Source organism: Chaetodon auriga, chromosome 3 (assembly GCF_051107435.1).
Source record: "Chaetodon auriga isolate fChaAug3 chromosome 3, fChaAug3.hap1, whole genome shotgun sequence".
Classification (NCBI taxonomy): Eukaryota; Metazoa; Chordata; class Actinopteri; order Chaetodontiformes; family Chaetodontidae; genus Chaetodon; species Chaetodon auriga.
Window position 1 is genome coordinate 19047371 of NC_135076.1, and position 12277 is coordinate 19059647.

At 43.0% G+C, this 12277-nt stretch overlaps 2 protein-coding genes across 2 annotated transcripts; both read left to right on the top strand.

Annotated features, from left to right (window-relative positions):
* Positions 1-139: 139 nt before the first annotated feature.
* Positions 140-6482, top strand: tor3a (torsin family 3, member A). Its single transcript, XM_076725985.1, has 6 exons — positions 140-734; positions 893-1015; positions 2049-2314; positions 3098-3273; positions 3951-4075; positions 4746-6482. Exons 1-6 carry the CDS (start codon positions 569-571, stop codon positions 4991-4993), a joined length of 1104 nt encoding a protein of 367 aa, XP_076582100.1. The 5' UTR covers positions 140-568; the 3' UTR covers positions 4994-6482.
* A 410-nt stretch (positions 6483-6892) lies between these two features.
* On the top strand, positions 6893-11773 carry LOC143318059 (calreticulin-like). Its single transcript, XM_076725984.1, has 9 exons — positions 6893-7190; positions 7783-7884; positions 8376-8579; positions 8821-8915; positions 9176-9385; positions 9496-9609; positions 9906-10049; positions 10164-10256; positions 10352-11773. The coding sequence occupies exons 1-9, from the start codon at positions 7097-7099 to the stop codon at positions 10577-10579; spliced, it is 1284 nt and encodes a 427-aa protein (XP_076582099.1). The 5' UTR covers positions 6893-7096; the 3' UTR covers positions 10580-11773.
* The last annotated feature ends 504 nt before the right edge of the window (positions 11774-12277 follow it).

Here is a 12277-nt window from a genome sequence, read left to right on the forward strand (position 1 = left end):
TGGCGTTGGTAAACTAGGTGAACTATTTGACAGCAGTTACATTTGTGAATAATGTGGAGTACAAACTGATCAATGACCGGGTAAATAAACGGTGACGCTGGCGAGCACATTAGTCCTAAAGTGTGCCAAGGACATCACCGGAAATGACGCAGGTGTCAGCATATTTCCGGGTTTCTCACCCTAGAAGTGAAGATCCTGGTACTTGCGAGCGAGAGGTGACTTTATTTTCTAATTCGGGGTACTTCGCATGGGCGGTGACAGTATTGAACATGTCAACCGTCATCGGTTGTCAGTTCGACTTCACCCCAGATGAGCGTAATACAGTCTCAAACATCCCGGAAGACCGTTAATAGCGGTTCCCTATACGACGGGCGGAGTCATGTGTCCACAAACCGCCTTACAAAGAAAGACATAACAAGCGCTCCTCCCTCGCTACCATGGGGAGAGCTGTAAATATGCCTCAGTGAGCAGGCGGCCAGCAAACGGCCGACTGTAAATAAATGGGAGAGAAACGTCGGGACGCGGTGTTCAGTCTCGTTTGGACCGCCTCGGAGCAGCCTCTTCACCGATGTTTGTGCGCTGGGTGCTGCCTGTGCTCTGGGCTCTGTCCGCAGAGGCCGACTTCTTCCAGTTCGACAGCATTTCTAATGTTTCCACTTACTATTTTAATTACATTTATTGCAATATATGGGAGGGGGACTGTCAGCCCAGCCAAGACGATGCTACACAGCAAGGTAAGAGACCCACCAAATGAAAGGATGAGTTTCGATGTGATTTTATGCTCCGGAAGCTGTTATGTAAGACTTGATGAATGCACCACAGTTTGTAGCCTGTCCAGCATCTATGTGCCTGTACTGATCGTGTCCGGTTGTCTCGCTCTTCATGTGAGCAGTTCCCTCCAGAGACCTCTGGGCAGGTTTTCCTCAGGACTACGTTAGCCTGCTGCATCAGTGGTACTGTAGTCTGGGCCAGTGCTGTGAGTCTGGAGACTGCAGGATAACCAATAACATCACAGGTATTAAATCACATTATTTCTATTTTTCTTCTTTTTTAATCCTGCTTCCTGGTGGCTTGTTGTATTGTGGTTCTGCTGTAAATGTAAAGCTCATCTATGTTCAATCAAACAGCCGCAGTCTGAAAGTTTCTATAACAGTGAAATCTGTAATAAAAGTCGCTTTAATAGTCTTACTTTTGACTCTGAAGTGGAATGCAGGGCAGCAGATGCACAGCTGTCAACGACAATAAACATTTAAATGAAAATTTTCTTTTGGTGGCAATACATGCCATGTCCATACAGCTGTGTGCATCCATAGATTAGGTCTGATATTGATTTGTAGTTCAGGTTTCCTCTAAACACTGTCAAGCTTTATTTCTGTTTGAGAGACTTTTGCACCCTGAGAAGAACAAAATGATAAGGTACACTCAGAAAACATCATTATTTTGGTCCTATTTTGATTCTGAATTTGGACCAGAGTAGAGTTACTGCTTGGCTTCAATGAGATGACTTTAAGGTAAGTGGGTAAAAGCTGGCCCAAGGTACGCTCTTCAGGGGCCTGATGAAATTGTGCAGTTCGTAAGAGGTCATCGTTGTTTGCTGTTCATCAGCTGCATAATTAAATATGTATAGTCGTTTTTCTTAATTGGTATTTGAAGTTGAATTTAAGACGCTGAATATTGTCACAAAATATTGAACATCTCTGCTTGACTGTAGTAACGTGTTTATAATGAGGACTGAGATACATGGAATAACACCTGAGCCTTTTAGAGCCTCTCAACTACGATTTTAAGCAGCAGAATAAAGACTACTGCTTATTATGAGGCTTGCAAGATTATGGAAAATGATGCCAGGTATATAAGAAGGGTAACTTCACACACCACACCTGTCCGACCTGAGACTTAAAAAGGCTTAGCATTTTTATTTCTTGTCATTAAATGTATTCGCTGGTGCATCAGCTATTTTGAAGAAACACATCCATATATACTGTAAATCTAAAGGTATTGAGGCCGCATGCAGCCATTTTTAATCATGCACTCTCTTCTCTCTGCAGGTCTGGCGAGGGACCTTCAAACGAAGCTCCACGGGCAGCACCTGGTTCAGTCTGTGGTTCTGAAAGCCATCCAGGGTTTTATCAACAACCCGGAGTCCAACAAGCCACTGACCCTCTCCTTCCACGGCTGGTCCGGCACCGGCAAGAACTTTGTGGCCCGGATCATCGCAGATAACCTGTATCGTGAAGGGGTGAAGAGCGAGTGTGTCCGACTGTTCATCGCCCCGTTCCACTTCCCACACGCCAGACTGGTGGACACGTACAAGGTAAGACGTGCAGAGCGCTCTTGGCACAGAGGTTGATGTTGGGTGCCAGAAACATGCTGGCAGTGTTCTTGGGAGCCCCCGCTTGCTTAGTCAGGTGTTTAGTATGCATGTTGTAACTAAGCATATGAATGATAATGATCAGGATTTGACCAGACACTTCAAATCAAACATATAAATACTGACATCCATGGCTTTTTGGAACCTGGTGTTTGTCCAACCAGGTCACAGGTGCCGACGTGGTCCCCTCCAAACACATTTTTACACAATCGCTGCATTAGATTTCAAAATGTTGACACAGTATTGCATAAAGGAATCCAGATTTAACAGGGTATAGTACGCAGGATAACCTTTACCCTGATACTCACAAAATCTGCAGAATCTGGAAATTTGGACTCTGAATTCTGAACCTGTTACGTGTCTCGATACATGAGATTTAATGGTTAAAGGGCAGTAATAAAATTAACTCTAGTGAAGTACAGTGGAGGTTTGTCTTTGATGAGACAGAAAAAAATTTAAAAAATCAGTGTTGCAAAAGGAAAAAATAGAATTGCATGTAGAGTAAAAAGCAATGAGAGCAAATATGCTAATTGTGGCTGTACAGGAAGTAGCAGAGTGCAAATTTATTTCTGTTTTTTTTAGCATTTTAGCGTCATTTGGAATGAATTATTATTTTTAAAGTGATTTGGCTCCTAATACAGCCTTATAATGAACTTTAAAAAGGAACATAGATCAATCTCATGTGGATCTAAAGAATCTCGTGATTTTCTTTGACACTGTGTCCAGGGCCAGCTGAGAGAGGCGATCCGGGACATGGTGTTGCGCTGCCCTCAGACTCTGTTCATCTTCGACGAGGCTGAGAAGCTTCACCCAGGCCTCATCGACGCCATCAAACCCTACATGGATCACTATGACAACGTCGATGGCGTCAGCTACCGCAGAGCCATCTTCCTCTTCCTCAGGTTGGTTTATGTTTCAGGCACGTCCTGTCTGTTGAAACTTAGTCAGCAACTCGCCGCCGCTCTGAATGTATTGCACCTGTGGTTCAGGTAGTCTCAGCTATGATCAAGGTTTTTGCTCTCTCTGTCTCCATTAGCCCTCTTCATGGATTTTTCATGTTTTCAATTACTCATGCCCGACTTCTGCTGATGGATTATCTGTTCAGTCAAATATAGAAAGGCATTTTTCACCACATCGTTATGGTACAGTCATAAGATGTAGAAGAGGCCCAGGGTCATTAAAACACAGTGGTAACAAAGACAGTCACGTGTCAACTCGTCCTGTTGAATTTTTGATACTGTGTTTTAAATAAAAGTCTCTCGTATGTTCAGATCTCACTTTTTAACCAAAGTTAGATTAGCATTTGCTTTTTGAGAGAAAAAAAGTGTATCACAATATCAACACTGAAGTATCAATTTAATGTATTTAAAGACACTAAAGCAAAAAAAGTTTCATTATTGCCCCAGAACAATCTGTATTTAACGAAATAGACAACAAATTCTGCTTCCACTGCTTTGGACCGACAACCCTCACCGCACTCGTGCAGCCAATCAAACAGAGGCAATCAAATCCTCCACAAACGTCGACAAACACAGAGATTTTAAAAACGTGCCTTTCGATGTGCCTGTTGTCTCCGCAGTAACATCGGTGGAGCAACGATCAATGATGTGGCGCTGGACTTCTGGCACTCTGGTCAAAATCGAGAGGACATCGGTATGGAAGACCTAGAGCATCGGCTGCGAGCTGAAACTATGGAGTCTCAAGGTGCGCTGCAGTACGGGCTCTCATATTAAAGGTCATGCGTGTAAGATTTAATGACATCTAGTGGCGAGGTTGCTGATTGCAACAAGCTGAATACCTCACCTCACCTCACCCCTCCCTTTATCAGAGAATCAATGGTGGCCACCGAACTCGTGAAAAACACAAGTCTCTCGAGCCAGTGTTTGGTTTGTCCTTTCTGGGTTACAACAATTCTCATTTCAGGTGATTATACTCGAATGGAAACATGCTAATGAATTTTATATTCTATTTCTGAAAGGATGGGTCCCTCTAAATCAGTGATCACCAACTGGCGGCTTCCCATCCAGCCCACAAAATATTAATGAATTCAGAACACGTGCGCATGTGACATTACTCACCAGTCCGCCCTGAGAGTGATCACAGATTAGCTTGCCAACCCCTTTTAACGAGCCAAAAAAGTCTGTAATTCATAGTTCATCCATTCTGCAGAATCAGATTATTCTCCAGCTCCATCAAAATGAAAGTGTGGCCTTCAGTGTCTGCTTAGTAAAATCCCGGCCCTTGCAGTTGAGGACCCCTGCCCGAAATCAACACATCAGTCCTCTAAAGCAGCTCTTTTCTATTGTAAATAAAACTAAAATGAATGGAATTTGTGAGTTTCTAAGCATTGTTTTCATATGTCTCTCTTCCAAAGGTGGTTTTGCTCAGAGTGAGCTGATGTCCGGCCACTTGATCGACTTCTTTGTGCCGTTCCTGCCTCTGGAGTACCGCCATGTCAAGCTCTGTGCACGGGACGCCTATGTAGCACGAGGCCTTGAGACAGACGAAGCTACGTTGGATGAGGTGGCCAAGGCGATGCTGTATGTCCCCAAAGAGGAGAGACTGTTCTCAGCCCAGGGATGCAAGTCCATACCCCAGCGGATCAACTTCTTTCTCCCCTAGAAGGAGAGACCGACAGAAGAGAGACCTGGAGGGAGGAGGTGTGAGATTGCTTCCCCAGCCCATCTGCGTATAGAGCCACAGAGGAGATGTTTTCTTCTCTGCTCTACGCACTCCCTGCACACGCACACACGCACACACATACACACACACACACAGATCCAACACGTGTCTGTCCATGTCCCTCAGAGAAGGCCAGGCAGCAGGGTAGATCCAGTAATAGAGGGGAAAGCAGCACGACCCACCCTGCAGATATGAGCGGTGCCAGACAGCCATCGTGTGTGGCGGGGCTGCTCTTCCTCACCTGTCTGGTTTGAATCCTCACAGTGTCAAGACAGAGAACAGAAGAAGACGGTATGAGGTCACGGAGGAATACATTTCTGTCACACTTATTTATGTCTGTTCACCTTGGCCAAAATCTGAGTTTTAGCATGTTTTTTTATGTTTAGATAAGGTCATACTTCATGTGTTGGTATTTGCATGTCAGACATTGTGCTTCTATCAGCACTGATTATTTATTTGTGCCATATTTGAGCATTTTACTGTACCAGATTATTTTTTGTGGAGTTGTTTGAGTGCACAATTGGTGGTACTGTATGCCGTGAGCCATGAGTAAATATTACATATGGGACTATGTTGTGAATGTGAACAGTACGGAGTGTGTAACAGCTAACGTACATGCTGCTGTGATGCAAATGTTACTTGAAATTGTTACTGGAAAATGTGTCAAAAGCAATGAACATTGTTTTTTTCGTGTAAACGTGTTTAATTATAGTGCTTTTAGTATTTTTTTTATTGTCAGTAATTTGATTGATTCATTGGAACCTGATAAATGTCTGTGTGCCATCGTCATTACATAATACTCTGCTGTTGATTTGGGGCATAATTAACAAATAGATTTCTGTTCATTTCTTTATCTCCATCACTTGTGCGTTCCCTTTCACGTACTCTCACCTTGGTTTGAGTCAGTCTGCTTTAGTGATTGTGTTCTCTCAAGCTCAGGGTCACATCACAGGAAGAACGTGAGAAGAAATGGCAGAAATGGCTTTAAGAAAATAAACATCCACTGTAAACCAACAACAGTTGTTTTTATTTAATGCAAGAGTTTGAGTGGATTCATTTGTCAAAAAAACGAAAAAAGCAGTCTCAGCTTCGTATGAACTGCTTTGCATGGTGCAGATCATCTTTCTGTGTCTTTAAATAGTGGAAGCACATCATGCCAGGAGTGATTAAAACACAAATGGAGAGCTGAAAGGATTAGTATTATCCATCAATGGAGCTACAATTTTGAGAATCAATTGCATGTCTGAGATATGGTGTAAACCAAAGTACCAAAAATCCATTGGCTTCAACTTCTCAGATGTGAATATTTGCTCTTTTGGCTCCTTTTCTGTGATTATAAATGGAATATGTTTTATACATTTTGATTTGATGGTTAGATGAAGAAATTGTTGGCAGCAGTTAAAGGTTTGAAATAAACAATATTTGGATATTCATAGATTCTGGATTTTTCATTTAGAAAGAAGGATAAGGTTTCATTTTAAGAACCCTTTCATGTTTTATTGAGTTGTTCATGAGAAAAGAAGACATTGTGATTCAAAACTATTTTTCTATGTGAAAACATGGTCGGAGACTTTAAATTTAAAAAAGATGTTTTACATTTCTCGAATTACTTTTCGTTCGATACATAAAAAAAATGTGATATTACTGATGTTACACTGATTTATTGTGATTTCCTCCTCGTACATATGATTCACCGACGGCGCATCAGCCTTCCTTTGGGCGTGTACCAAGCAAACGCGTGGTCTGCTCCCATTGGATACAGCCATTTCTCCTCCACAATTCCTCTCCTTCGATTGGCCGAGACGAAAACTCTTCCTTATTGAGGATCGGGAGCCGACAGCCAATCAGATTCAGACATCTGTTCCGAGCAGAGAGGAGAGCAGGGACAGCGTCTCGGCGTTTTTCCACTCGAACCTTACTGTACGAGAGACCGGACGGGCAAGCAACGCCTTCAGCTCCGCGTAGATAGATTAAACAGACCGATTTGTAATTATACTTTGTTTGTTTGTTTTTTAATCTGGCAGCGTGCTTCAGCTCGTCACAATGACAGCCCTGTCGCTGCTTTTGATGGCCGTGTCGGCTGCATCGGTACTGGCCGAGTCCTCTGTGTATTTCCGAGAGCAATTTGAAGACGGGGGTGAGGTCCTTTCACACACAATTACACCTTCGTTATTGATCTATTGTTGCTGTGATTTGTTAAAACTGCACATATATATATATATCAGATATTACAGTATTGAATCAGCGCATTGGTGGCTAAACCGTCGCTAACCCTCATGTTGGGTGGTTGGAATGATCTTTTTTAGATGTATATTATTTATTTTTTGACATGACAGTATCATTTAACCTCCATTTCTGTGCTGCATTATCTGCTTCCTGCTCAATTTGAGGTACATTTAGTGTACATGGGCACCATTCATCTTTTGACCCCCCCCCGCGTCCTCGACCCCCCCCCTCCCTTTCTCCAGCTATCATCAAACCCTGCCTGTCTCCTCGTCGCCCCCCCCCCCCCCCCCCCCACTGCGCATCTCTCCCCTGGTCATTCACTGTTACCCGTCTTTTCCTTCCATCACGAGCCTCATAGCAAACACCGTGCACTGCAGACACACACAACATGCCCCTGCAGCGTAACACACGTCCCCAGTGCACCTGCACTGATGCATCATCAATGGTGGATTAGCAGCTCGCGAGTGACTGCTGTGCAGCTCAACCTGTACTTGTTTGTGCAGATGCCTGGAAGAGTCGCTGGGTGGAATCCAAGCACAAGTCTGACTACGGCAGGTTTGTCCTGACTGCGGGGAAGTTCTATGGAGATGCAGAGAAAGACAAAGGTGAGCGGAAAGGTTGCATTGTATCCACTCACGCTGTGGTTAACTCCCACATTGTTAGGTGTTCACTATGCTTTTTTTAGAACATGGGTGTGTAAGTTCAGTGAGAGTAAAGTTAACATCTACCCATGCAGCTCTCTCTGTCTTGACCTGCAGATTAGAGCAGGAAGTGAGCGACACTTTTTGAAGTTGCATAAGAGTTCAGATGACACTGCCGACTGAGTCTGTGGCCTCGTTTGCCGTTATTGTTTGAGATATTCCACTCAAATGGGATTTCTCTGAATGTAGGGCTTCTAGCTGTGACTCTGAAAATGTGCCCATATCTCAGTGAAATCACTCACCGTGGCTGTTGTCAGAGTGTCTCAGAGTTGTTTCATTATTTACTGACTGTGGAGCGGCTCCAGTATTTGCCTCAGAAGAGACATCACATGTTTAAACTAACCTGTACAGAAGAAACATGGATGAATTATACTTAACACAGTATCTTCCCACAGGTCTTCAGACGAGCCAGGATGCCCGCTTCTATGCCATGTCGTCCCGTTTTGATGACTTCAACAACCAGGGCGAGCCTCTCGTCATCCAGTTTACCGTGAAGCACGAGCAGAGCATTGACTGTGGCGGAGGCTACATTAAACTGTTCCCCTCTGGCCTCAACCAGGAGGGCATGCACGGAGACTCTGTCTACAACATCATGTTTGGTGAGTGCTGGGTAGTTTCTGGTCTCTCATGTGTGTTCTTCAGTGATGACAATACAAGTTGCCTGTAAGACTACAGTCAGTAGGTTGGTTTGTATCCAAATGTGTTGCAAATTTCAATGAAAATGAAAATCGGCACAAGAAAATGCAAATGAGTGCTTGCTTCCACCCACAACTGTTATGAAGTTATTAGGAGTCGGTTTTTGGTCTTTTTTCTAACTTATTTTTTTGTTTGCTTCTTCAGGTCCTGATATTTGTGGCCCTGGCACAAAGAAGGTTCATGTCATCTTCAACTACAAAGGCAAGAACCATCTGATTAACAAGGACATCAGATGCAAGGTGAGACGTCAGTATGTTCATATTAACTCAAATAATGGCAGAGGTTTTTTCTAAATTCCCATTGCATGAAGAAATTAGTCCTTAAGTTTGCTGCAGTTCTTCAGCATTTCGTGATAACGACACCACGATTGTCCTTCTGAGCATAAAACCAAAGCAGCAAGGAGCTGAAAGTGTTTTGCATTATAAACCCATTACATGTAAATCACTCATGAATAAAACACAAGCTGAGCAGCTGCCAACGTTTCCTTTAAACCTTGCAGGATGATGAGTACACCCACTTGTACACGCTGATTGTCAACCCCGACAACACTTATGAGGTCAAGATCGACAATAAGAAGGTCGAGTCGGGCAATCTGGAGGATGACTGGGACTTCCTGCCCCCCAAAAAAATTAAGGACCCTGAAGCTAAAAAGCCAGAGGACTGGGATGACAGGGAGAAGATTCCAGACCCTGATGATAAGAAACCAGAGGTCAGTCTGCTGGAGCCCTCCTAGAAATCTGTTTGTATTCTCCATAATGCTTTTGGGCCCTTTTTTTCCTTAATTCTATGCATTTATTTGTTGCTGTATCTTGTTGGTAGGACTGGGACAAGCCTGAGAACATCCCAGATCCTGATGCTAAGAAGCCTGAGGACTGGGATGACGAGATGGACGGAGAGTGGGAGCCGCCGATGGTCGCTAACCCCGATTACAAGGTAAAGAGCAAATAATTACAACACTTAATGTCAAACGTTCAGTCAATTGGTTTGTGTCTGAAATGAATCCACATTTGCTTGCTAATACTCTACATTAACAGTTTAATTTCAGTGTCGTTTGGCTTGTTTTGATGCTAAAAGTTGTGCTAAAAATATTGACCCTGTCATCGTAAAACACAAAGACGGAGCACGCTTTTGTTACTTTTCATGTCCCTTTTTTCTGAAGCATGTTATGACACATTTCCTCTGCCATTAAGCACACTGTGTGGCTCTCTGTGTCTGCTTGCTGTCAATAGGGTGAGTGGAAGCCCAGAGAGATCAACAACCCTGCCTACAAAGGCAAGTGGATCCATCCTGAGATCGACAACCCGGAGTACACAGCCGATTCTGAGATCTATAAATACGACAGCATCGGCGTGATTGGACTCGACTTGTGGCAGGTGAGAAGACGCTGCAGCTGACTGTCTTAATAACTGATTAGTACAGGCTGACATACTAGTATTTGACCTGCAAGCAGGGATTTCATTAAAGTGCATTACTTCTTTTTGATGCAGGTCAAGTCTGGCACTATCTTCGATAACTTCCTGATCACCAATGACCCAAACCTGGCAGAGGAAGTGGGCAACGACACATGGGGGAAAACTAAGGTCAGCCCAAAACTCCTCTCTTTCCTAACTAAGTGCTGGCATGTGTGTGTATTATTTATGACTGATTAAGTTTTGTCCATGTGCATCCTCTGCAGGACGCAGAGAAGAAGATGAAGGAAAGCCAGGAGGAGGAGGAGAGAAAGAAGCGCGAGGAGGAGGACAGCAAGAGGAGAGAAGAGGCAAAGGAGGAAGAAGACGAGGAGGACGAGAAGGAGGAGGAGGAAGAGGAGGAGGAAGACGAAGAGGAGGAGGAGGGGGAAGAGCAGGAGGAGGACGACGAGGACGATGAAGGCACAGACTCTAAACTCAAGGATGAGTTATAAACTCCATGCAGGAGCTGCTCAGAAAATAACCAGACTGTGTCAATGAGCCATTGGAGCAAGGCTGCAGAGTGAGATGATAGACCCTCGTGATTGACACCCTGGGGAGGGGGTTAGGGTGGGATGTGGTTTTTTGTTTTTTTTTTTCAATTCTTTGTTTACAAAGCAAGGGAGTAGGTGACAAAGGGCAGTTATTGTTCTGTTTCCTGTTTCCGTGTGCTACTACTACTATTATTATTATGATTATTATTGTACTGATTATTATATGATACGATTATTAAACGAGGAATAGAAGAAATGAAGATGTCATAACGAATGTCAAGACGGGAAATCATCAAACTAAACTGTTCTGCAGTTTATACCCAACAGAAATGTATAAATTGTTATTTGTGTTCTGCGAAGATTTGGGCTTTTATGAAGTTTAATGTCGTGGTGGTGAAAAAAAAAAGAAGAAGCTATATTTGGTTTGTGGATGATACCATGAAAATGTTTGGTTTACCTCATGTGTTTGTCTGATTAATCTTTGTCACATGTTTCCTTTTTGTTGTTCTTTTATGTCCCTCTGTATCAAGACCCCCCTCCCAACAATGACTTTTTTTAAAAGGCTACGTCAATCTCAAAGGATTTGACAGGGTTAGACTTCATTATAGACGCCATTGTGCAGGTTGTCCTCCCTGCTCTTATTTAAACTTCTGATTCAGACAAGGGTTAACGACTAGAGAGCCTCAGGACCGACATGACGTGTTTGACAACCTGATCAAAAAAAAGCTGTCGTCCATAGGATGGTCATATGGGGTGCTTGAAGATGTGATCCCTTGCATAGTTTTGTACTGTATAGTTAACACTTTTTCACTTCAGCGCACATAACTGTAGTCTCACGTGTCTCAATAAACTGTGCTCAAACTCAGATGTGCGTTCAGAGCACAGCAGTAGCAGGAAAGCTTCCGTTCATTTGGTACGCGTTCACTTTAGGTTTACCCGTAGTCGGTGTCTCTTCATGTCTCATGCTGATAGCTCAACGCTGCTGTAACCCAACACGCCGTCTCCAACAGTCGGAAAGATGATCCTTTTGTAAAAGACGCATTTTGTACTAATGGTAGTAACTGAAGTGGGAAGATTTTCATGTTGCTGTGTAAAAAAACAAAACAAAAACAAAGACAGTTGCTCTGTCCAATAAAAACAACCAGAAGGAAATGAGCAGAGGTCGTCCTCGATTTTGTTTTCTGTTTTCTATTTCTATTGGTAGCGTTATTTGTTTTTGTGTTCATTTGACTGATGTTTGTTACTTACAGCAGTGGTGGAAAGTAACTAAGTTCATTTACAAACATATATATAAATACATAAATACATTTTTATTTTGTACTGCTTTCTACCTGTACGCTAACATTTCAGGGGGACATGTGTTTTTTATTCCACCAAATTCATCTGAGCTATAGGTACTAGTTTACAGATTTATATTTCACATACAAAACAACATGATTTGACCAAACTGGAACCCAACAGCCTGTGAAGTGGTTCAAATGATACTGAAGATACTGAATGCAGGACTTTTTTTATTTTTACATATTTTTACATTCAGGGTCAGTGGTGTCATTGTCAACAGTTAAACTGCAACATAGAATTTGACAAATATTTATTACTCAGTTCTTATGTAATATAAAGAAAATGGGTGGGGGTACACTGGGGGGACTTGGACTCATC

Coding starts and splice junctions, on each gene's coding strand:
- tor3a (XM_076725985.1), top strand. CDS start 569: ATGTTTGTGCGCTGGGTGCTGCCTGTGCTCTGGGCTCTGTCCGCAGAG. Junction 735..892: donor AGACGATGCTACACAGCAAG/GTAAGAGACCCA, acceptor TCATGTGAGCAG/TTCCCTCCAGAGACCTCTGG. Junction 1,016..2,048: donor GATAACCAATAACATCACAG/GTATTAAATCAC, acceptor TTCTCTCTGCAG/GTCTGGCGAGGGACCTTCAA.
- LOC143318059 (XM_076725984.1), top strand. CDS start 7,097: ATGACAGCCCTGTCGCTGCTTTTGATGGCCGTGTCGGCTGCATCGGTA. Junction 10,050..10,163: donor TTGGACTCGACTTGTGGCAG/GTGAGAAGACGC, acceptor TTTTTGATGCAG/GTCAAGTCTGGCACTATCTT. Junction 10,257..10,351: donor ACACATGGGGGAAAACTAAG/GTCAGCCCAAAA, acceptor CATCCTCTGCAG/GACGCAGAGAAGAAGATGAA.